This window comes from Bombus huntii, chromosome 16 (genome assembly GCF_024542735.1).
Source record: "Bombus huntii isolate Logan2020A chromosome 16, iyBomHunt1.1, whole genome shotgun sequence".
NCBI classification, from domain to species: domain Eukaryota; kingdom Metazoa; phylum Arthropoda; class Insecta; order Hymenoptera; family Apidae; genus Bombus; species Bombus huntii.
The window spans coordinates 4,639,723-4,663,639 of NC_066253.1; the positions used below are offsets into that span (position 1 = coordinate 4,639,723).

Sequence of the window (23,917 nt, forward strand, 5' to 3'; positions counted from 1 at the left end):
TTTTGCATTGTGCAGATACTTGGAGAAATATTACGTATAATTAGACGGTAGATTTTCATCTGTTTGTAGGAAAGTCGAAATTGCACAATTGCACAGAATACGTGTAATTAAATAAAAAAAAAATTCGTGAACAGAACCTTCAGCACAGACCTGAGACTGAAGATCTCGGGCCGTGTTGCCACTATTAATTGTCTGCTTTGCATATTCATGTATAGTTAGTTTTGGCAGTACAATATGCCGAATATGTAAAAATTCAATGAAGGTTTACAAGGAGGTCGACATTTCGCTCTTTAGAATGTTGCTACGCATACACTTTTATAATGCGTTATGAGATTTGGTATATAACCGGTGTTGCTTCGTTTTTTAATCTAAAGCAATTCCTGCGTAGAGATTAGCAAACGAAAATATATACCTGTGAGTTATCACGGGCGATAAGATCGAGACAGAGAGAAAAATGGGTTAGTGGCAAAGCGGAGCAACAAAACGTTCCATTGCGCATAAATATCGTTGTTCTAGAAATTAGAATGCTGTCGCGGTCGATCCATTGTTGGAGGACTGTTTCAAATAGTACCCTTTATGTACGTCCCAGATCGAATCTGTGAGAAGTTTCATCTAACATTTAGATCGTCGTTGATAATTAATAGAGCGCGGCTATTTATGTAAATTCGTATTTTATGGATATCACTGACAAGGGAGAATCCAATCCGTTTACTTTGCATACTAAATATCATACAAACAAATATTATACTTTGCACGCATGCTACACTCAAGTATCATAATGTCAAAAAAATACTGCACTTCCTGTAGATTTTGATGTGTTAAAATTTGCCATAAACAGGTAGAACACCGCAGTCAAATAATGAACACTTTACCGACTGATAGCCGATTAATCGGTTTTTTGTCGTCGACGCTTACCGACGGATAACCTATTCATCGGCTTTTTGTCGCCGATGCTTACCGACCGAAAGCCTATTAATTGGCCTTTTGTCGGCGACAATCTTTCTCATTATTCGAGCAGGAATTCGTTATTTAGTACTAAAGTACCTTGCTCAGTCGCGTCAGTTGCGTTGCTTTGTAAGCTGCCACAGTTTCATACAAATACGAAAAACTTACAGTTCGCGATAAACGAAAAGAATGGTATCGGAGAGACTAAACCAAAACAGAGCCGGCGCCAGGGAGAATCAGCGCCTGAGCTGCCGGTCGGACGTGCGTATGCTGTTGAATCGCTAGCGGTCGGTAAAGTGTTAAACATCGCGAGAGATAAAAGAAATGGCAGGTTATAAGCGATACGTAAGATACATTCTAATTACAATGGCAGCGCCATATACCGAGTGTTCCGAAAATAGTGGGCGAACAATAAGTGACGAAAACTATTGTTCCTTGCCGAATAACGTGGAATAATTAATAGACACAAAGGGGAGCTATTTCTTTTGACCATTTTTCCTTTTTACTCGGTTTTTTTCAACGAATTTGTTCGCGAGCTGGCGTATTGTTGCTGGTCGACATGCGAAACACAGGCTCTCACGTGCGCAATAATTACACAGAAGCTCGACGTTACGAACGTGTCCCCGTGTTTCCATTAAACGGCGACGTTTACACGTTTTTACCTCAACGTCGACTCCTTTGCACGCGAAAAATGGCGGCACGCGATCACTGGGGAACGCATTAACCGGCTTGGATCTGAATTAATCCGCCGGATCGGACGACCAGCTGCCTGTTTTTCTGTCATTATCTCTTAAATAATAGCCGCCCGTTGATTGTTCAACTTTTTATTACGATATATCCCACGTAACCGTTGATATACCGCGTTTCATGCTCGTGAAAATCGAATTTCCTAGCTATATATACAGCACGACATAATTTAACTCAAGAATCGAGTAGTTCGTTGCTTATTTCAGTTCTGTTCGCAACTAACGTCTTATTATCCAATTTTTCACCATTTCCTCTCTCTTATTGAAGAGACACCCGGTATGTGATATGATGCAAATTTCAGAATCGAATATCTTATCAAGTTCCTATTGTTCTTTTTTTCTTCTTAAGTAAATAACTGGACTGCGGATGTTTATGGAAATTCATATTTCTATCAACATGATAGAAAAAACGAAATCTAAATAAATATTCGTTTCATCGAATAAGAAATGTATTTAATTGTATTAAATGTTTAGGAATATTTAATAAAGGAGCTATATACAGGGTGGTTGGTAACTGGTGGTACAAGCGGAAAGGGGGTGATTCTACGCGAAAAAAGAAGTCGAAAATATAGAATAACAATTTTTCGTTCGAGGCTTTGTTTTCGAGAAAATCGACTTTGAATTTTCGCTCGGTACGCGTGCACTATATCGCGTCTCGTTATAACGGATCTCACTGTAGATTTTTAAAAAAATTAGAAAAAAAAATTAAAAAGAATTTGTATTCTATATTTTCGACTTCTTTTTTCGCGTAGAATCACCCCCTTTCCGCTTGTGCCACTAATTACCAACCACCCTGTATAAATTACGTGGATTCTGTGTATTTATACAGTTTCCAATTTTTGTATAAATACACAAAAGTTCACAGTCTAACAATGATTATTACGACTATTCGCGACGATGCATATTTTTACGTCTGACATTTCTAAAAGGGGTCATCCCGTGCGCAAAGTAATTGTGGTATCAAATATCAAATTTGAAAACCAGGCTAATGTATCAAATTCTGGTTCTGGTTCTTCTATAACGAAATTGCCGAGTTGGAAATTTTTGGACAGCCAGTATACGGCCGCGTGAAGAAACAGCGGCGCGGGCAACAAATTCGGCACTAAACGGAGCAAATCGACCTGGAAAAGGGAGCAGCGATTCTCGATAAATCCTGTAATCACGTTCCTCCATTGGGCAGGAGCGACCTCCCCTCCCCGCTAGAAAGAAGCAAAAATCGACACAAGTCGAAATTAATTCGATTCCATGGAAGCAACGAATCGAATGGAACGTGAGGTCGCGAAAATCCAGTTACGATTTTAACGCGATTTGCCAGGTGGCAAGTGCGTGCTCTCTCTCTGGTCGTTGCATCGCGGTGATCGACGAATATAAAGCGAATATCGCGACCTCGAAATTGGCAAACGTGCGGCAAGCCACGGTGGCGACACGCGTGACGCGCCTCTGCAAACAGGAAATCGCGAAGGGAACGGGGATAAATATCTTACGATTTCTCTGACATTATCTCTCAGGTTCAAGGCTCCATCCGTCTGTTCTACGCTACGGAATTGCAAACGACTGGTTGGCGATGTAATCGCGATGACCTCTCCCTTTTTCCAGCGACTAATCCGTCGCTCTACGCTCGATCACGTACCTTTTGTGACAAAAGTTTCTAATCTTTCTTTGATGTTTGAGATTAGAGGTTAGGAAGATGCCCGCTAAATAACGCTATTGGAAGAAGGAAATTGAATAACGAACACAATTTATTCGAATCTGATATAGGATGAGATAATGTTTCGTATTCTTGTTCTTTGAGGTTAGAGGTTAGAAAGAGAATTATTGTTATTTTAGGATAGTTTATGATCTGCAAGAGATGTAGCTGCGGGAAGGAAATTAAATAACGAAGTTAATTTACTCGGACCTAACCTATACAGGATGCGATGAAATTTCCGATTTTTGAGGTTAGGATCTATACAGAAGAATTTCTTGCTATCTCTGAATACCTTAGGACTTTCCAAAGCTGAAATTAGAACTTTCAAAACCAAATAAGATTTAATTCAACCTATATTGGAAGTGATAACATTTCCTATTCCTTTGACTTTTTAGGTTAGAATCTAAAGTAGAAGGGTTTATTATTACCCCTGGATGCATTAAGATTCCAGAACGCGAAGCTGAAGGAACAAAATTAAACGAGTGACTCTAATCTAACAAAACCTAGCCTAACCAATATTAAACAAGAACCTGTTGTTCTATTTCTGCTGCTTTTTTGAGGTTAGGAATTAAATACGACACCAATTCATTTTTTCAAAGGTTAAAATTGCAAGAACAGAATTGGACAAGCAAACTGACGATTACTTCGTAAACGATAGATTCCAAGAAATTCCACTGTCCGCTTTCTTCAGATTCTTCCTTAGCTTAAGTGGATACACGAAACGACTTGACAGTTCTACGTTTCTCACCCGTATAACCTTCGTATCTTTCCTTGTATTTTTCCCCCGTGTTTTTCCCCTCTTTTTTTTTTGTAATTCGTCAACAAACTTCATTAGCAGCATTAATATCGGACGCCGCAAAAACGGGCAACACTGCCACAGCCAAATTTAAGGCGGCCCCCGTGGCCGAACGAGATTTACTCGCGTTTATTAAGCCGCCCTAATAACCGGCTGCAATTTTAATCCGACGTTAATCTCCAGCGGGGCTGGCCGGCCCTTTCGCGGCCTCGGACCTGGAATTTCATCCGTTTTCACCGGGTTTAATCCAATTCTGATTCATGCCTGGACCCCTCACGACCTCCTCCGCGTCGCCACAACGTACGAACATGTGTATCACAGGATGATGTTTTCAGCGTCCGACAGACTTTCTGCCTCTTCTCTCGAAAATTTAACTATCAAAGTATATCGATTGGCGTATCAGCTTCGTATTTTTGATTTTATCAGCTCATTCATTAGGCAACACTATTATTTCCGGTATTAAGAAGAAACGTAAACCAGAAGACTGTAAACCTTTTTTTTGAGAGAGAGAGAGAGAGAGAGAGTTTTAGAAAAACGTAGCAGGTTTAATATTAACAAGAGAACTATGTGCAACCATGTGGTTTTATCGAAACTTTCTAAACCGAATCCCAGATCTGCTCACTCTACCCAATGATATTAAAGACTGCATAGTAGCCCTGACCAGCCTTTCAAAATGCAAAATCCCACGTACATTAACCAATCAAATATTAATCGCTATAATCGTACAAAACTACCAAAGAAATTTCTCCTGACCCGAGGCCGATATTATCGCGAGCTTGAAAATGTCCTTCGATCTATTGTACTTGGAACTCTTCGATCACGCGAATCCGCTTTCGATATTGAAAGTGCCATTTTCCTTCGAACGATCACGATAGCCAACAACGATTTTAATCATTTTAATTATCCGTATAAAATAGCCAAAGAAACTGTTCCTAATCCTACTGCCATCGACACTGTTCCATTTTCACAATCGCTTGCCAAAATAATTTCCTCCGACGTTCCAATAATACGAATGTTTCGCAGTCTAACGAAATGTTTGAAATCAGTGGCCGAGGAAGGTGGGTGGCCAATTTTTGTTTGCACGTGTCGCACAGCCCAAACTGGCATTTCAGGTCGATACAGAGGAAGAAAGGGACGCCAGGTATCACCGTGGGCTGGTTAACTTTCGACGTGCAGCGTCGGAGCGTGCCTCCGCAAAAGACGATGGAAATAATAAGGGGTTAAAAGGACAGGAAGATAGAGTGCGGGCTGACAGAGGGAGGAAAGGTGGGGCAACAAGTGCAATGGCCTGAAAACGCGAGGCCATACCCCTTGCGTCTCTTCCCTCAGCCTGGTCACCCATGTCTTCCCAGCACGCCATTGTTATTATTGTCACAGCTATTGTAATTATTCAGCTCATCGTAATACCTGGCCATTCGCGATTAGTTCCGGCGCAGTCGCGTGCCACACTGACGATGGCCGCTCATAAAATTGTCCTGCTTTTGCTCGCTTTCTTGCCCGCTGCGTTTCGCTTGCGTGTTCACTGTTCGACGAATTTTGGATGCTACTAAGCGCGGATTAAGGAGCAAGCTAAGGGAGAAAAGCTACGGGCCCAGGCCTTGCTCTTTCGGGGCCCTTGCTATTTAAGAGAAATACATGTTACTTCGTAACTAGGACGAGAAATTGGCTCTGCAGAAAACTGAATAAAGAAACAAATGTCTTTTGAAAGTATAGTAAAAGATTGGAGATGCATCCTGGGAAAAAATAAATTGTATCCAACGTTTCGGTAATTTAACGATCTTATCATTACGTGGAGAGACTGTCTTTTAAAAATGTATAGTAGATGATTTTAAATATGACTTGTTACAAAATAAATCTTATTTCATATTTATGTGAATGTGTTTCATTGTAACCCTCCCCCCTTCCCTGTTTCTCCCATGGATCAACAGACCCAGAGCTAAAAAATTTTAATCCGGCCCTGGGTGGTACTGACAATGATTGCGAAGGACAAGTGTGACTATGCTACGCGTAGAAGAGAAGTCAGTTTTTGAGATCGGTGAATCGATGAACATGGTAATTGCGATAATTTCGCACGAGTTCAAAGAGATTTGATCGAGGGTGGGTCGTGAATTTGTCGATGCGCGAATCGTTCAGTAGATTTTGAACGAAGATGATTATGAAAGGAAAAAGGGTGTTTTTGGTTTCGATGAGTCTGTGAAAAAAGGAAGAGCGAAAATTATAGTGGATCGAGAGTTTGCAAAAGTCTATGGAGATCAGGATAAGAGCAGATTGTGACTTTGGGATGATCTGAGCGTACATGACTTAAATATGCGTTCAATTTTGGTGTTTTTAATTTTTTTAATTAAATTTGGGTCGATGGGTTTATGAGTTAGGCGAGTTAGTGAGTGAATTGGTATGTGAATATAAATACGGTTTCCAATGCTACTGGCATTGACTGAGAGGTAAAGGATGATATGAAACAAATATTTGGATGCAGTCCAAAAATGATGAAAAGTGATGTTGTTTCGAGACACACTGAACGGCTTGGAAGATTCGAAGGCAACTATTGAAAGAATTTGAAAGATTTATGGATATTGTTTCACCGTTGTTTTCGGTCAATGTGTCTAATATATCGACGTTAAAATGCTTTTGCCAACTGTGTAGCAGACTGGACAGGAGATTTAGTATCCATGTGTTACGTAAAGTTATATCCCACTTGTTCGAGAACGTGCGAGAGATCTATACCCATCGCTATCCACATCATTTATGTTCTTACGATAACAGAGGATGCAGGTAACAAATTCAGACATTTCTGAATCACAGCAAAGAGTAAGAACAAACATGCTTATGTTAATCATTTGAAATTTTGTCCCGACATCGTTGAATTATTATTGACCAGTACCCGAATGAATAATTTCAATATGTTAAACAAGTTAGTACACAATTGCCAAATACATTGCAAACCAAGGCGTTATTCTTCCAAGATCTCACGTTAGATTGTCACATGTCACGGTTAAATATGCGAAAGAAAGATCACCAAGTGGTTAAGAATTGTTTGATCGCGAAGGAGCGAAGCCACCCACGAAAACTGACGGGTTATTTTTGCAAAATCAATTCCCGAGTACCTCCGACGAATAGTTTGAATGAAATCCACGCGTGCATGCCATCGAATACATCGAATATAGTGCCGCGGTTACGAAATATTTGATGTTAATGCCGAGACACCCAACGGAACGAAGAAAACAGCGAGGAAAATAATTTTCCATGCACGACGAAACGGAAGAAAAGAAGATCCTACGAATGTACTCACGGCAGTTAAGTTCGTCCGATCTGTCTAAACAATCCTCGACGTTATTACAGCGGTCGTTGCTGTCGATACACTGACCGTTTCCGCATTTGAATTGCGAGGCGGTGCAGGCTGCGAACACAGAAAACGAAAAGGTCATGTAAAAAAAAGAGCGTGTAAAAAATATTCGTACTCGAATAGAAAACGTTGGAAATATACGACGAGGTTCGAACGAATATTTCAAACTTTGATTCCCGATCGATCTCATGGATCTCATATTGCGCGGCCATATTCGCGTGCAAAAACAACGACCATAATGCCGATTCAATTTTGTCTATACGTTTATGCTCACACACACACACACACGCGCGCGCGCGCGCACGGAGAGAGAGAGGGGGGGAGGAGACAGAGAGACAGACAGAGGGACAGACAGAGAGACAGACAGAGGGACAGACAGAGGGACAGGCAGAGGGACAGGCAGAGGGACAGGCAGAGGGACAGACAGAGGGACAGACAGAGGGACAGACAGAGGGACAGACAGAGGGACAGACAGAGGGACAGACAGAGGGACAGACAGAGAGACAGAGAGACAGACAGAGAGACAGACAGAGAGACAGAGAGACAGACAGAGAGACAGAGAGACAGACAGACAGACAGACAGACAGACAGAGGGACAGACAGAGAGACAGACAGAGGGACAGACAGAGAGACAGACAGAGGGACAGACAGGTAGACAGAGGGACAAATAGAGGGGCAGACTGAGGGACAGACTGAGGGACAGGCAGAGGGACAGGCAGAGGGACAGGCAGAGGGACAGGCAGAGGGACAGGCAGAGGGACAGGCAGAGGGACAGGCAGAGGGACAGGCAGAGGGACAGGCAGAGGGACAGACAGAGGGACAGACAGAGAGGCAGACAGAGAGGCAGACAGAGGGACAGACAGAGGGACAGACAGACAGAGAGACAGACAGAGAGACAGAGAGACAGACAGAGAGACAGAGAGACAGAGAGACAGACAGACAGAGAGACAGAGAGACAGACAGAGAGACAGAGAGACAGACAGAGAGACAGAGAGACAGAGAGACAGACAGAGAGACAGAGAGACAGAGAGACAGACAGAGAGACAGACACACGCACACACACGCAAGCACGCACATGCTCACGTATGTATATATTTATTTATAGTCAATGTTAAAATTCCATCTACTTGTGTTGGTTGTTTCATCTGCATATGTGTGTTAGAATGCAAAGTTTGTTTGGTAGCTGGATTCTTACAAGCTTTGCAAAATAGGAATGAAGTTGTGTTGTACAAATTTTGACTCACACCACCCTGATTCTCAGATCACTAGATAAGACTAAATAAATTTTGTCAGATGGGAAAAAATTCACGAATGCTTTATCAGAATGTTGTAAAATGAAATTATAAGGTATAGAGAATTTTAACATATCGGAATAAACTAATTGGAAGAATCAGAACGGGTGACACATTTGATTTAATAAAAGCGGCAATGATACTATGAGATTTAGCTCTCTTTCCAAAAATTTGATCAAGAGCATGTTATATCAATCGACTGTGACTTCTTGGTTTGACGTTTTTAAATATCATTAGGGAATTTTGTATTGCTTCAAACGAATTATTTATTTATTACTTCCTCTTTGAGCTTCATAATATATGTTTTACATAATTATCGAAATTGGATAGTACTCGGTATCCCTCCACTAGATTACTTGGAGTTTAATCAAATTCAGTGCACGTGGTGAAATTCCCTCTGTAATTCGTTCCTTGTCTGTGATTTACAAAGAGAGTAGGCATCAATGGAACAGGAATTTCTCTGATATGAGAACAGACGAAGGAATAGAAATACGAAGGATCCAATAATGCAAATTGAATGCCGTTTAATATAAACTCGTAGAGGTACCGAAAGAAAGATCAGATTTCAAAGACTAGGTCCTCCATGGTATTCTACTATTTCTTCGCCGTTTAGTAAAACAACAAAGGTACTAAGCCAAATATGGAATACCACTTTGTTTTTTCGAATGTCATTCTTAGAAAATCAATAGCAACGAACAAAAGGTTTTCCTGGGTATCAAGAGCATTTCTTAGATTTCTAACATTATTCTAACAATTTTCAATATTGAACTAACGATAAAAAGATATAAATCCTACCTAATATATTATAGATATAGGATAGATAGCAAAATTGAAAAGAAATAGAAAGCAATAAAAAAAAAAGCAAATAGTTTTATTCCTCTTATTGATTATAACATTTTAGAAAATAGCTACTTGCAATAGTCACATATTGCAGTGTCACACTTTGTGCAAGTACATTCGTCATGCGACCAGAGTGCGCGCATTAGGCACTTGATCCATATTTCTTCACCAGAGTATTGGGGAAAAAGTTTGTAACAAAATAAACGATACCAAAGTGACTGAGCGAGGAAGCCTATAGTCGTTTGACAGATATTCATTTGTCAGATTTAAAAAAAAAATGGCGCTATTCCATACGGGGTGTGCTTTTCCAATATCTGGTAGTTTCACTCTAATCATAAATCTTAAATAACATTCTCACAGCATTGTTCTCTTTTTTATCTACCTGCTTAATCATCATCGATCTTAATTTACCGACAGGGATAAAACGAACGAGTTTAAACCAGGAGGAACGATGTAAGCGCCAATTAAATGTTTTCCATCGTGTAATAATTTTTTCTCTGACCAGTTAACCTCTGCCCACTGACTGTCCAGTGATTTACTATAGGCAAGCCACTCTGCAGAGTTGTCAAAAGTGTTGGTGTATTGTGTTACAGATAAACAGAGGCCGTGGCTGGGCGCTCCAGTTTCAAGCCGACAGACCAGACTCTAGCTACCACTCGTATGTGATACGAGAGTACGTCGACCATGGTGTTTCAGCAATTGAATCGACAATGGTTCATCTCGTTTTCACAATTATGCCATGCTCATTCGAGACAATCCGATCACGTTTCGGATAGCGTTACCGTAACGCGCGTGAAGTGCCTCGCGGTTCGTATTTCTACCGATTTCCCGCGCTTCCGACCGACTTCCGCCGATACTGTTACCGACCAATGGTCACTCTTGTCGATTCGGGCATTAGTTTCATATTCACACAAAAATAACAAGAATGTAGGGTAATCGGTAGACTGCGGTCATTTATGCAAATTCGTGTTTTTACGAAACACAATTGGTAGAGTAGAGCCTGGACAGGGATTTGTTTCGCTTATATGAATGCTACAACAGATACTAAATAACCAAATGTTAATAACCAACTATGAATAATATATACATATCTATATATATATAATAATATATTCGCATATTACGCGCCATTTTTCATAGGACGATGTTTGACAAATTTTCACTTGAACCACTGTGATTCTCAATTCGTCAAATAAGAGCGCATCGTCGGATGATAAAAGAATCGTGAATGCTTTATTCAAAAATTTCATTCCATTACGCATTCTTGTACTCTTAAATTTTCTGTAAGAACCAACGTGGTCAATGTGATTTGCTCCAGAGGAAGATCTTGATCGTCGAAAACCACAACAGCGGCCGCTCGAGGATTCCCCGGGCTTTTGTATCCACGATCTCTACAATTACCAATGGAGTAACGCGAGATTTAGGGTGGTCTGAGTTCCTCGGGTTAACTCTCTGACGAAGGTTAAGGAGAATTCCTATTAGCTTTCGTGGCAATGGCAATATAGCAGCAAATGGCCAGCCAGAGTCAAGTACGGCGATTGAGTGATAGTCTCCCGTGTCAAAGCACACTCGAGTTCCTTTAGCAGACATAACCTGATCGTGCCTCGTGTCCCTCGTATTCTTATGCCATCCACGCGTCGAGTAAACCCAAAGTAAACTGCTTGACACCAAAATCAAACGTGTTCTTACAAAAGACTGTGGAACTCGATTTTTCAACCATTTCCACTACTCGACTTTTTAAGTTACGTAAATAGATTTTAGGTTATGTAAATAGATTTTAGGTTATGTAAATAGATTTTAGGTTATGTACACGAACATTCACACGAACATTGAATCGAAGATCCTGATGCAAAAACTGGGCAAGTTCGCCGTTTACGAAAATTGGTATATTTTTATACATTGCCGATCGATTGGGCCAAAAATCGAGCAAGTGCAATGCGTGCGTGATAATCTCTGGACCTCCGCTTATTCCGCTTTCACCATGTGCCTGCCGCTCGAAAACATCATGAATGTTTATAAACGTTTCGCAAGTTTGCCCTTTTATCGTGAAAATTCGTAATAATCGAATTCCATCGAAACGCAACATTATCATCTTTATTGGAAACAAGGAAACAACAGGGTAAACCGCGAGATGGAGCGAAATATTGAAGGTGCGAGCTGTGGCGAGAGCGGATGGAACCAAGGCGGATGGAAAAGTTTGCCTGGTTACGTTTTTTTACGCTCTAAAGATGCATGAGAGCGTGCCTCGCGCTTCAAAAGCCCTGTCTCTTCGAGATGCATCTCTTTACAGCCGGCGTTTCTCTTATCATTCCTCCTCCTCCTCCTCCCCCCCCCCCCAACCCCTGTGTCATGCTCGTTCGATCATAACTATCTAAAGCCCGAGAAGTTGTGGAAATTGCCGCTCCGCCACGCTCTAACCACTTTAACGTCGCGAGTTTTCCACCATCTTGATAAAACATACAATTTTCTAGCCCTAAAACGCCATTTTAACCCTCTCGCTCGTAAATTATTCAATAGCCAGCAACACTCGCGCAATTTCTAATTCCTCCGTCTATGGCGCGATAAATGGAGGATTCATGCGATTACTTGGACATTTGGAAATGATACTGTTTACGAGTTTCTATTTGTCATCTGCGCTTTTAGATTTTTCCATTTTTACCTTCCTTCATTCGTCTTTATTTGTTAGGTTATCTTCGTTCGTAAAAATGTCAAGGTCGATCACAGGCGATTTCCGTTCTCCATTAGGGAGAACAGTTTTTCAGCTGTGATAACGAGGGCATTAGTATCGCGTGCAACAGCCCGTGCAAAGTTGCAGCGCTGCTTTTTCAGTCGCATCAACCCGGAAAGAACATCTTAGAGGTATCACCGGGCTTGAATTAATTTACCACACAAGGTAAGGTAGATCGAATAAATTCCTAGCATGCCTCGGACAATTAACCAAATATTTTCACGAGCGAACGTTTCTTTGCAAACGATGTAGTTCTGGTATAGTTTTCCTTTAATCAATTATTAACAACAGAAACGCATTCTTTCGAGCGCGTTTGAAAGAAAAGACGAGGATAGTAAAATTGTGCAACTTTCACGAGAAACAGATACGTTCATTCTCTAATTGGCGAATAACTGATGGAAATTTTAGTTATAGTAAATTAATACACTGCCTTTAGATCCACCAAAATCTACACATACAAATTATAATTTAATAAATTATTTACAACTATCCTCGCTATTTATTAAATTTAATAGATTGCTAATTATTGATAAGTATCTCTCTGTCTATTACAATTTAATAACTTATTAATTATTAACTAGCGATAATAAATATCTATGGGAAATTAAAAATCTCATTGGCTTATGGTTGCTCTTCCGACTCTAATTCCTCGTGATTTAGTTTACATCACGCGATACACAAATTAATTAATTTACGCTCCTAGTACGATCAAATCGAGCATGAAAGGGTTAACAATTACGTATATATTCAGGGAGCGTAGTCTTCATTGAAATATAAATTCGTATCTTACCTTTTGGCTTCTTTTTTTTAAAGGCAGGTTTATTAGAAACGAAGAGCTGAAAGCGTAAGGTATGACGGTAAGGGGGTGAAAGAATACCCCATGGGGACTAAACTTCCCCTGCTGGCAGTCCATTAGAAGAGCACGGACGATTTAGCAGAGGGGCTTTTAGGTCCAGCAATTTGATGCTGCTTGCCTGTCATGCTAATATCCCGAGCTTTATATCGAGTCGAGTTTTTCTTCACCCGCTTCTGATGTATGGTTTCCCCGCGTAAGTTGCCGGGAGTACACGTCGTTGAACATACCGCTGGATGATGCTTTTGTTGCTGCTGCCCCGGATTTTTCCTCGGGGAGTAGCTTGTTCAGAATTTTCTCTTCTTTCGCGTATAAATATTTATTCTACTACCATTAAATAAAAATTCTAGGACACGTAGCGCGTTCGAGAGTCGCACTTGGACATCTCGGAACTTATTTCGTAGTCTTCCTTTTTCGATGTCCTAGCGTTAACTTTTTCCGTTGCTGGAATTTTCATTTTTGGCAAAGTTCCACTATATTTCCTTTTTGTCGTGATTCTGCTGAATCGTATATTGCTGAAATTCCTTTTGTCTTTACTGCAATTTTACTACAATTGCTGTGTGTTTGAATTTACTGTTGCTGTAGTTTCCTCTTTTCCTATGTTCACACGTTGATCTTCATTTATCTTTGGAATTTCCATCTTTGGCAAAGTTCCACTTTCCTATTTCCTTTTATCGCTAGAATTTCTGTCGTGATTCTGCTGAATCGTATATTGCTGAAATTCCTTTTGTCTTTACTACAATTTTACTACAATTGCTTCTGCAATTGCTGTGTGTTTGAATTTACTGTTGCTGTAGTTTCCTTTCTTTTGTATTCACACGTTGATCTTCATTTGTTTCTGGAATTTTCTGGTTCCATTTATTCCTGAAATCTCCTAGTCTCTTTTATTCCAGGGCTCTTGAATCGCTGTTTCTGTTAGAATTCCACTTCTGGTTTTCCTGCTATTGCTTTCTATTGCTGGACTTGCCTCTCAAACATTTTGCGTCAATTTCTCTGTTACTAGAACTTTCCTTTTTCTTGTTGCTGAAATTCTTTTCTAACTTACCACACTCTTCGTTGCTGAAATTCTTCTTCTATTGCTCGTGCATTAATTCTGATTCACCCAGTCGATTTTGATACACACGCTTGACTAGAATACAATTATTTTTCGATAAATCGCGTATTTTTTCCACGTACATGAAATATTCAGGAAGAGGAGGGACGCGTTTTGCAGCGGAGAAAAAGCAATGCGGCACACGAGCAACTCCAGTTCCCGGTATACTCGCGTGATTTAGGAGATAACGAGTTCGGGCTCGTCCTAATGAGACACGGAAACAAAAAGGGCGTGATTTCCCTTCGAGGAGTGGAAGCAGTTCTCACTCTACTTTTCCACCCCCGCGTAACAAAATCCATCCGCAACCATAATCCTTCATAAAACCACAAAATCGACCTCCTTTCCGCAAATAACGACCAAACTACAATGAACACTAACAAAATTATGAAACAACTCTATCTTTCTATCTGCAATTTTGTTCTGTATATTTTTTAAGAGATAGCAACCTAAGGACCAGTTTGCAATAGCAATTAGATCAACTGGAATTCCCCATTCAGAGCCCATTATCAACCACTGTCGTAAGTTCGTGTAACAAAGAATGTCACACGAAGTGATACTTAACATACGCGCGAAAATAGTGTAGCCCAAAGCTCGTTCTTCTAACCGTAACATCCGGAAGTCTGATAGGAGAAATATGTCAAAAAAAAAAAAAAAAAGAAAAAATGCAAGAAGATAAGAGAAAATAAAAACACGTTACACAATTAACATTACAATAAATAATATAAATAGATAATTGTATTTATCGATTAATTTCCATGCATTGCGGATGTGATAACCAGAGGACAAATAAAGATTTGAAAAGTCGTGAAACTGAAGAAAACAGTCAGGAAAGGGTCAACTTAAGTGGAAAAACACAATTGAACGCGGTACTAGTTTCAAGAAAATGCTTGATTGAATGGATGGCTCACCAAGGAGAACTTTTCGTAACAAGTGTTTTACGCTATTGAAAAGATCAAGACGAAGATTAGGCTCAAGGTCGAAGTTTAAACGCGATCCATCAAGACGATTAACCATTAACCAGGTCCATTCGTAGCCCTATAATGGCGTGGACGGCCAGTGATAATCGTTTTAGAAAAATTACCATCGATTTCGCGGTTGAATTTGCATGAAAAATCGCCGCACGTTGGATAACGAGGAAACGAACATTACGCTGCGTTTCCAACGGGCCAGCCGCTATATATGAACGCGGTATATAAAGTATGTTCGCGTCATATATTGCGGGGGTGTGCCTTCTCCCCTCGTACACCAGGGATTCGACATATTTTAGTGGCCGATTTGCAATTTAAACGTTATAATTAATGACGTCCTGTCGTGTCTCGCGACGCGTTGCGAACGCGCCGTAACGAAAAAATTATTCCACGAGGAATGGCTGTGAGGAGGGCTGCGGCTAATTATTCAAAATTATCTTTGCAAGATCCTTCTCCGTTCTGCTGGCATTTTTCTCTTTCTCGCTTATTTCGATGTGACATTTTATCGAGAGACAAAAGTATATATTTAGGAATTCATCGGTAGCAGAAAGTATAACGTATTAGGAATTTATCGTATTAGGAAGCAAAGATGATTTAACTATATACGTGTAAGCTATTTAGAAATGTACAATTAGTTTCCTAATTGTATGTAATTTAATTTAAATCGTTTAGCAGTTTCGAAGCCCGTTAACGGTTCCTTTCGTCGCATGAAATTCTTCGCCGAAAAATATTTCGATGCGAAGAGCAATTCGAAACCCTGCGAATTCTGTTTTATCGATATTCTACGATTAATTGGAAAGCAATTCCGCGATAGCGATTCCCTTTGTATCGATAGGCGATGTATTGAAAGATAATTCGAGACGAAGGAATTGGAAGCTGCATTTCTATCTCTTACCGATATCTTTCTAAATCCTTGATTTCCATGAAAGTGTAATTCGATATCCACGGAACGAGTGACGGAACGTGGTTTCTCAGCTTTGGCCATTATCAAGCGAGAGAAATATCTGAGAATAGAAATGTGTGCACATATAGCTATAATTCCTTTTAGCCAGTTACATTTTGCATTAGCAAGAAAAATGAGTGGAAGCTGGAGAAAGGAGCGGAACGATAAATAAATCATCGACGTTTAATCGTGTGCACAGTGAAGACGAGTACCGAGCGGCGCAATCGATAACTCGTTTACAATTAATTTCCCTTGGAATGACAAATACTTCTGCGAGTAGAATGGCTCGCGTCGAGCGGAAGTCGCGGCGTGAAACTGCACGATTTAAGCGTCCTTCCCAACAGTGATTCTCAACCTGTTCTATTTGAAAACTGTAATTGAAGTTCTTTTTAAAATGCCACTTCATCGACATTAGACGAAGATTAACCGACTGGAGTTGACGCGTGATTTTACGTACCATTAGACTGCGATTTTCTATGCAAAATTATATTTCTAGGAACACGATTAAGGAAACAGAAGTTCGATAGAGATTCACTTTTCCTGTTAAACGTTATAACAAATACTCCACCATTGCAGGTATATTTTAATTATTTTCGTACATTATATCCTCTCACCCTGAAATTTTGAATAAATGCACAAATCTGCAGTTGAAACATGTACGAACCTCTCAGCCTGATCAACTTCACTATGCGCGTAACTGACTACCGTAGTAGTCGGATCTCTCAAAGAAACGAGTTTATTTATTGCGGGAAAGTGACAGACGTAAACGTAAATTCCACGAAAATTCTTGGAAATATTAACATTCGATATACTTTTCTTTGCTTTTACAAAAAATGTGAGTTTTTTTTTTGAGATTATGTAACTATATCAATGTTCATAACCTTTCAACAGCTTGGCTATAAAATTTTGTATCGAGAACAGACCTGGATCGAAAATGTTACCGTCTGTCGGTAATACTTCCGACGATATCCGGTTATCGAGAAAATCCTGAAAATTCGACGAAATGTCGAGCGAGAGGGACATTTTTGTAGTGACAAGAGATCTTGGACAGTGGCCGTTTTCATTATATTTCTAGAGCGTGAAACATTTAGTCCTTCACGCGTGCAAAATCAACCGAGTAATCTACACCGGTGTGCATGCGTAAACTCCGCGATAACGACGGCTGAACGTACGTCTCGGCCCCTTATCGCGATTCAACCAGCCATAATTCCCGTTTTCACGGCCGGATCATTGCTATCTTATGAAACCCAACGCGGAATCGCCCGCGGCCACCTCGAAAAACTGCTGTTCTAAGCAAAGAAGAAATTCTTCCTCATGGAACCTTAGATAGATCTCTGCATCTTCCGCCAGTTTGTAAATTATGCGTTCGACAGGTCGAAACTATACTCGGAAATCTTGAACGAAATATTGCAAATACAAATTCACTAATTTTGGCATGTAAGTCATCAATATCGAAATTTTATACGAGGTCCTGGTAAATTATTCTGCATTTTTAGGTTAGGTCGCAACAATATTCGAAGAAGTTCTTCCTCGCGAAACCTTTCACCATCGAATTCGCCAGTTTGTAAATTATGCATTCGACAGATCGAAATCTTCGATACTGTTTCCCGATTCTATAGACTTTCGATTAACTTTATGATATTAAATATAAAGATACGTTGAATATTTTAGTAGAAAAGTTGGAAATGCCAATGGTACTTTATTCTACACTTTAAAGTTAGCTTGCAACGGTATCTATTTGCAAATTGTTCTGTTTGACCATCCAAGTCATCGATAATGTTTTTCATTTTTACAGATTCAATCGTTTTGTAATATTAGATACAGAGATACAGAGAGTTGGATATTTCAATGGAAAAGTTGGAAAGTAATTTTAGGAAAAATATTTCTCGGCCATGATAGTCACTCGTCGCCTTATCTGACGATTTCTGCGCGACATAATCCACCTTTCTACGAACCACCGAGTCATCCGGACTACAACGGGACCATTCTGCTCTCCCCGTGGGATCGCGGCGCTTGTAAACCAGCCTGTAGCTTACGTTCAATCAATGGAGCTTGGTAAATCGGGGAGAACACGGAAAATCGCGACAGAAATCGAGGTAACAGCTTGTCCGATCCCTCGGGGATACTACGGATGAAGCATTGCTTGGATTAATAAAATTCTGCCACGCGAATTTTTAGGTTAGGTTTCGCAGAACGTAGTCGTGAGAACGATAATTGCTCGTCGATTCGTCTTTGCGTAACGCAGGAAATTAGTTCCTATTCTAACTGTCTTCGCTGCTGATTATCGATCCTGTCATTATCAAAAGTAACAGAAATATAACCTAACCTTAACTTACGTATTGACAGATAAATTACTCTCAAAAATATTTTTAAGCGCTGAATGGATTTGTAATTGGGACGGACGAAAACCGACGCCGAACGATCGATGTGATCAATTAGCAACGATCAGTTCTCATTTGACTTTCCTATTCGGAAATGCTCTTGACAAAATAATTTAAAGATCTTCTTCTCCCTTCGGACCATTCAAAAGGCTACTCTTCTGGAACGATCAAGTTTCTACATACTGTTATTAATATTTATAAACTCGGGAGCTGATTGTGCAGCTGAAAACAATAGATAAGATCCATATAAACGTACACGTTGCATCTGTCTGCGTTTATGGGATACCACGAATTTTCTGTTTTGATTTTACATTATCTAACGAGTTTTACGGAATATGCTCGAAATGACCATCTCGTATTTCAACACAATGACGTCTTGCCATGGATCCAGTTACACTCTCAATGTTTCCCGGTGTTTCGCGAATTTGTTGGAAAGCCTGTTCTATTCTAAACCTCGGTATTTCAACGTTCTCTATAGCAGCGTTTGCTCTGTGTACAAAATTCGTCACATCTCATAAACGAAGACAGTTAGAGCAAATGTTAATACGAACTTTTCTCGCTGTTTTTAACTGTACAATCAGCTTCTCGAGCGGTTCGTACATGTCCCCTTACACACTTACTGTAATATTATTCGATCTTTCAAAAAATCCCAGAGTCAGCCTCTAACCACGCTGTTCTTCTTCGTTCTTTTTGGACAAATCGTTTCAAAATGATCGACGGAATCGATCGGTAGACATTAACGGTGATCTGGCAGAAAACACGCGACGACAAAGAGGAGTCATCGATTCGTAGGTAGCGACCGAGGTTTGGCTCGTTTCGACAACGCGACAACTATAACCATACGCGGCAGCAGCAGCCTCTTTCCGCCCTCGAGTATCGTAAATAACGTTCAGGTAAAACGAATTGTCGATAAATAAATGCTCGAGCCGCGGATACGTGTCACGCGTGGGTGGACAGCGGCCGGTTGGATCGTTATTTCATAACAGGTCACGCTATCGTTTGTCCACCGAGCATATGAACCCACCGATGTCTCCCTCTCTCTCTCTCTCTCTCTCTCTCTCTCTCTCTATGTCGCGCAACGCGTTTTCATTCGTTAACTGACGTGCGGTTTGTTCTCGCCAGACGCAATTAGAATTCAACCGAGTGTCCTTCTTCTCTGTCGATCGAACCTCCTGCCGCCTCCACTTTCATCCGACAATTCCATTTTTTCGACTTTCCACCATAAAACCTCGTCGATACAAACTCTTTCGTTTTCAACGATTCTGTCCGCTCCAAGATCAAAAATTCCACGTGTAATAATACCGTTCTTCTATCTGGTATCCGTTTGATTCTTCGGGGTTTAACGAATTATTTGAAATTTTATCTTCTTTTATCTTCTAAGCGAAATTATGTTACTCGAATTTCGTACGTGTTACGAAATAAAGATTAATTAAATATGTAACATCGATAAGTTGTACAAGGTACAATGAAGGCGATAGCTCTTCGGATTTCTTCAGTTTTGGAACGATCGATAGGAGGACGTATGGACAGAATTAATTACGCGTATCGCGATGCTACTATAGATCGTCCTTGGAACGATTATGTTATAGGTGCGTATGTGAATGGTTCGTCAGTACAGGCGACAGAATCTTCAATTTGAGGAAACTGGGTAAACTTGCAAACATTAAAATACATTATTATACGAGACCATAAAAGAAGAAGTTACTCTTCTAGACAAATTTTCTTGGCTATTAGACGAAGAATCGATTGAAATCAAGTTTCCAGGCAGATTAAAAATACTCCGGTGTTAATTAATTTTCGAGGAAGATTAAATTGTAATTTAACAATAATTAAATTGTAATTGACAATATGCAGGGAAAGAAGATTATTTCTCCTGGAATCGTTGTCTTCGATTACAATATCGGGCAAACATTTTGCGGTACTAACTCGCAGAAAAATGGACCAAAAATTGGTTCCGGTTTTCCTAGAGACGATGTTAAAAACCAGGATGACTCTATGGCTGGCTTTAAAACCCGTGTAGAAATATTCGTATTTCGGTTGACAGAAGCTTCGTACGGAAGGTATCTCTTTATCAATAAGAAATTCTCGGCTATGCAGTTTGCTAGCCGGCAAGGAATCATATTTTACCGCATCCGCAACTGATACGTGGAGAAGATGCCTTTCATGGCGCATTCTTAGACGTCGTTTGAGATTTCACCAGCTCCGAACACCTTCTTCCAGAACCAATCTTTGTTTGACAGAATCTTTTTCCCACGGTGCATTAAATTTCTTACAAAATTCCCCATAAATTCATCGATTCGCGATTGAACAATTTCTAAATCCGACTCAGCCGTTGACAGGCGCTTTTCGCGTGCTACAGTTGCCCATTTAGGATCCGTTTTTAGCTGCACGTATACTTCCATGACTCTCACTCAGGACTGTATCAATATTTACTTCGGATTTGCCAGCTGGAAACAAGAATTTTCTATTCTGTTACACTATTTAAACGTGTCAGACGAGCAGCGAAGCTGGATTTTCCTGAAATAACAGCGATCGACGTCGATAATCTGATCGGTTAAATCGAGTTAATGATTGCTGTATTATATATGTGTGTAGAAGGTGAATTTATCGCAAACATCTATATTTTTAGAGGATGCATAACACCGACGAGGGCCACTTAATTTCCACTCGAACCCGATAAAAACGTCATTGAAAAAGCTTCTAGGTAATTTTTTCATGCAACCCTTTCTGCATAATGCATGGATCGATACAGTTGGACGACTTGGAGAACGCTCTTTCGCATGCAGAATTCGCTCGTAATTGTTGGCACGAGCCGGCTGGACGCTTCCTGTCGCCTTTTCGACTGGCTGACAATACACGGTTAATTACCGTGCGTCGCATAACTTGCCGATGCAATCATGCAATGCGACTGAAAATACCAAACAACGCACGGTGGTATAGTGTTCCCTCCTACCCCTCCCTGTTTTCCCCTCTTTCTCGGACGAATACTCCTCTTTTTACCAACCAATGCGAGAACGTGACACGATCAGCGGAGCGAAGGGGCTTCTCACTCGATGGTGTTTGTGTTGCACATGCATCGCCAGTTATGTCACCCAGTCGAATGTTGCACGCGATGAGTTCATCGCGGGCATGCTATCGGCAGCGTATCGCGGAAAACGTGCGGTGACGTCACTCCCATTCCATTCGATGAGATCTCGATGTCTTTTAACGTTTCTCCAGGAGGATGAACAGAACCGCAAGGAATTTGCTCGACGTCAGAAGAGGAAAACCGCAGAGAAACGTCGTTGTCACCGCTATAATACATACACCACCATGCGTGCACCTGGTTCGCCAGCCGAGATACAGCTTATCGATTTTTAAATAGGGAAATTAATTAGCATAACGAATTATTCTTTATGTTCGGCGTTTAATGTAGTATCTTATGGGAATTTTTAGCCACATAATGGAGAAAACAGCTAGGAAAAATTCGTCGGTGGAATCGGGAGTCGAACTCGCGACCTCCTAGTCGCGAGCTAGTGCGTTAGTCAATGTGACTAATTAAGAAATCGATATTTAATGATTTTGTAATCCTTATAAGGCGTCATCTATTCCAGTAGTTCGATGGAATGAATTATACAATATAGGAGTGGTGAGTCACGATATTATGGTATTATAATTAGATGATGACCTAAGTTATTAGACAAATATCCCATTAATCAGATCAAAAATACTGGAAGAGATATCTGGCCCAATTTCCTTCGAACATTTTTACTTAAGAGACGCTATACGGGTCGTCAAGACAATGATGCCACGAGTCAATTTAGACACTCGTGCCCTAATCGAAAAGCGACATTCAAAGAGCATTTTGTAGGCTAATTGTTCGTTACGCCACGCGTTTCCTTGGAAATGATTCGCCGTCGCTTAATCAGGCGGGCGGATTATATTTCTTAGCAAGACGCGTTACTTTTCGTGGCGCCACGTGGGTTTCTATGTCAATGTCGCGGTGTATCCACGCGAAAGCCTCTCCTCTTTCGTGAAATGTATCAAACCTACGTACGAGACTATTATTGGACCATCAGAGACTCTCGATCCCGTGGAGCGTCGGTGGAATATTTCTGACTGTGCAAACAGTGAATCAGCTTGGACTCAATTAATTCAACGTGTTCGCTCTTTGCATCACGATCATCAACATGATTGATCTGTTTTTGTAGTTAGATAAAACAGGAAGTTCCATGTCTTCATACTAATTTAACCGTTCGCTTAGAATTTTGTAATCTCCGCTCGGCTAAATCTTCGTGTCACGGATGTTACGAGATCGCCATATATGTAGGTTAGTCACGTGTGCTGGAAGGGACTGGAGATTCAATGAAACCGATGGAATTTTACGAAACTTCGAACGTGGGTCCAAATTGCTCTGAGTGATTTAATGGCAACAAGAACAACCTTAGAAATTAGGAAAACGTGCCTCGCCATATATGGCTGGCTATAGGGACCAGATCTAATGGTAGATGGGGAAATTCCCTAGATTGGAGCGGGTGGCAACATTTTATGTTCCACGCGTTGGCAGACTTAGACGTTAAATAATCTTAGAATACACCTTGGAGGTTATATCGAAGGTACTTCCTGGATTTGGATATATTTATCAAAGTTGATGTTTTAGCGTATGGTTGGCTGACACTTTGGGGCACAATTTTCATAATTTTATGATACTGAACCGTGTAGGTCTAAAATCTTGAATCTAAATTTCTAAACGTCTGAACAATGTAAGAATGAAACCTAGCCAGAACCTAAGCTGGTAACAGACTTCTCTTGCACGCTGGTCTATAAAATCTTATTTTCTTTCTGTCATATAAAATTTAATATGTGATTTCTATAGAATTTTTTATACTGAATTCATGTATAGAATCCGTTTGTTCTCGTCACGCGAGGTTTTCACGTGACACACAGTTTGATTATTTAGTGACTCGTATAATTCTATAGATTTGAGAATTGTACCTAACACAATACCTAAAACCTGGTACCTATCGATTTGCTGGAATATTTCGCTCGAGGAACATCTCGTTTATGCGTCTAGCAATAAATTAACGAACACGGAATATCCTCCCTGACGCGAAATCATTCATGGACAATCAACCGACAGCGTTCATCTATATAATAAATAAATTTTTACCTGTCCTATACACAATACGATTTCTTACTACGGGATTTCGTTCTTCTGAACATACTAAGCAGAAGTTAAATCCGCCCTATGTATTCATACTACTATTGACGATATAACTGTAAACTCAGTTATTAAGTAATATAAATCATTATTACAGAAAAA

General features: G+C 40.3%; 1 protein-coding gene across 28 annotated transcripts in view; it reads right to left on the reverse strand.

Moving 5' to 3' along the window:
- The window catches only part of LOC126874402 (basement membrane-specific heparan sulfate proteoglycan core protein-like), a 196,933-nt gene that overhangs the window by 45,651 nt on the left and 127,365 nt on the right, over nt 1-23,917 (reverse strand). For 25 of the 28 annotated variants that reach the window (XM_050636385.1, XM_050636404.1, XM_050636399.1 and 22 more), the window contains one exon: nt 7,464-7,571. The exons of the other annotated variants lie outside the window; for them this stretch is intronic. In XM_050636385.1, the coding sequence (XP_050492342.1) occupies nt 7,464-7,571 (108 nt within the window). The remainder of the gene's footprint in view (nt 1-7,463; nt 7,572-23,917) is intronic. 28 annotated transcript variants of the gene reach the window in all.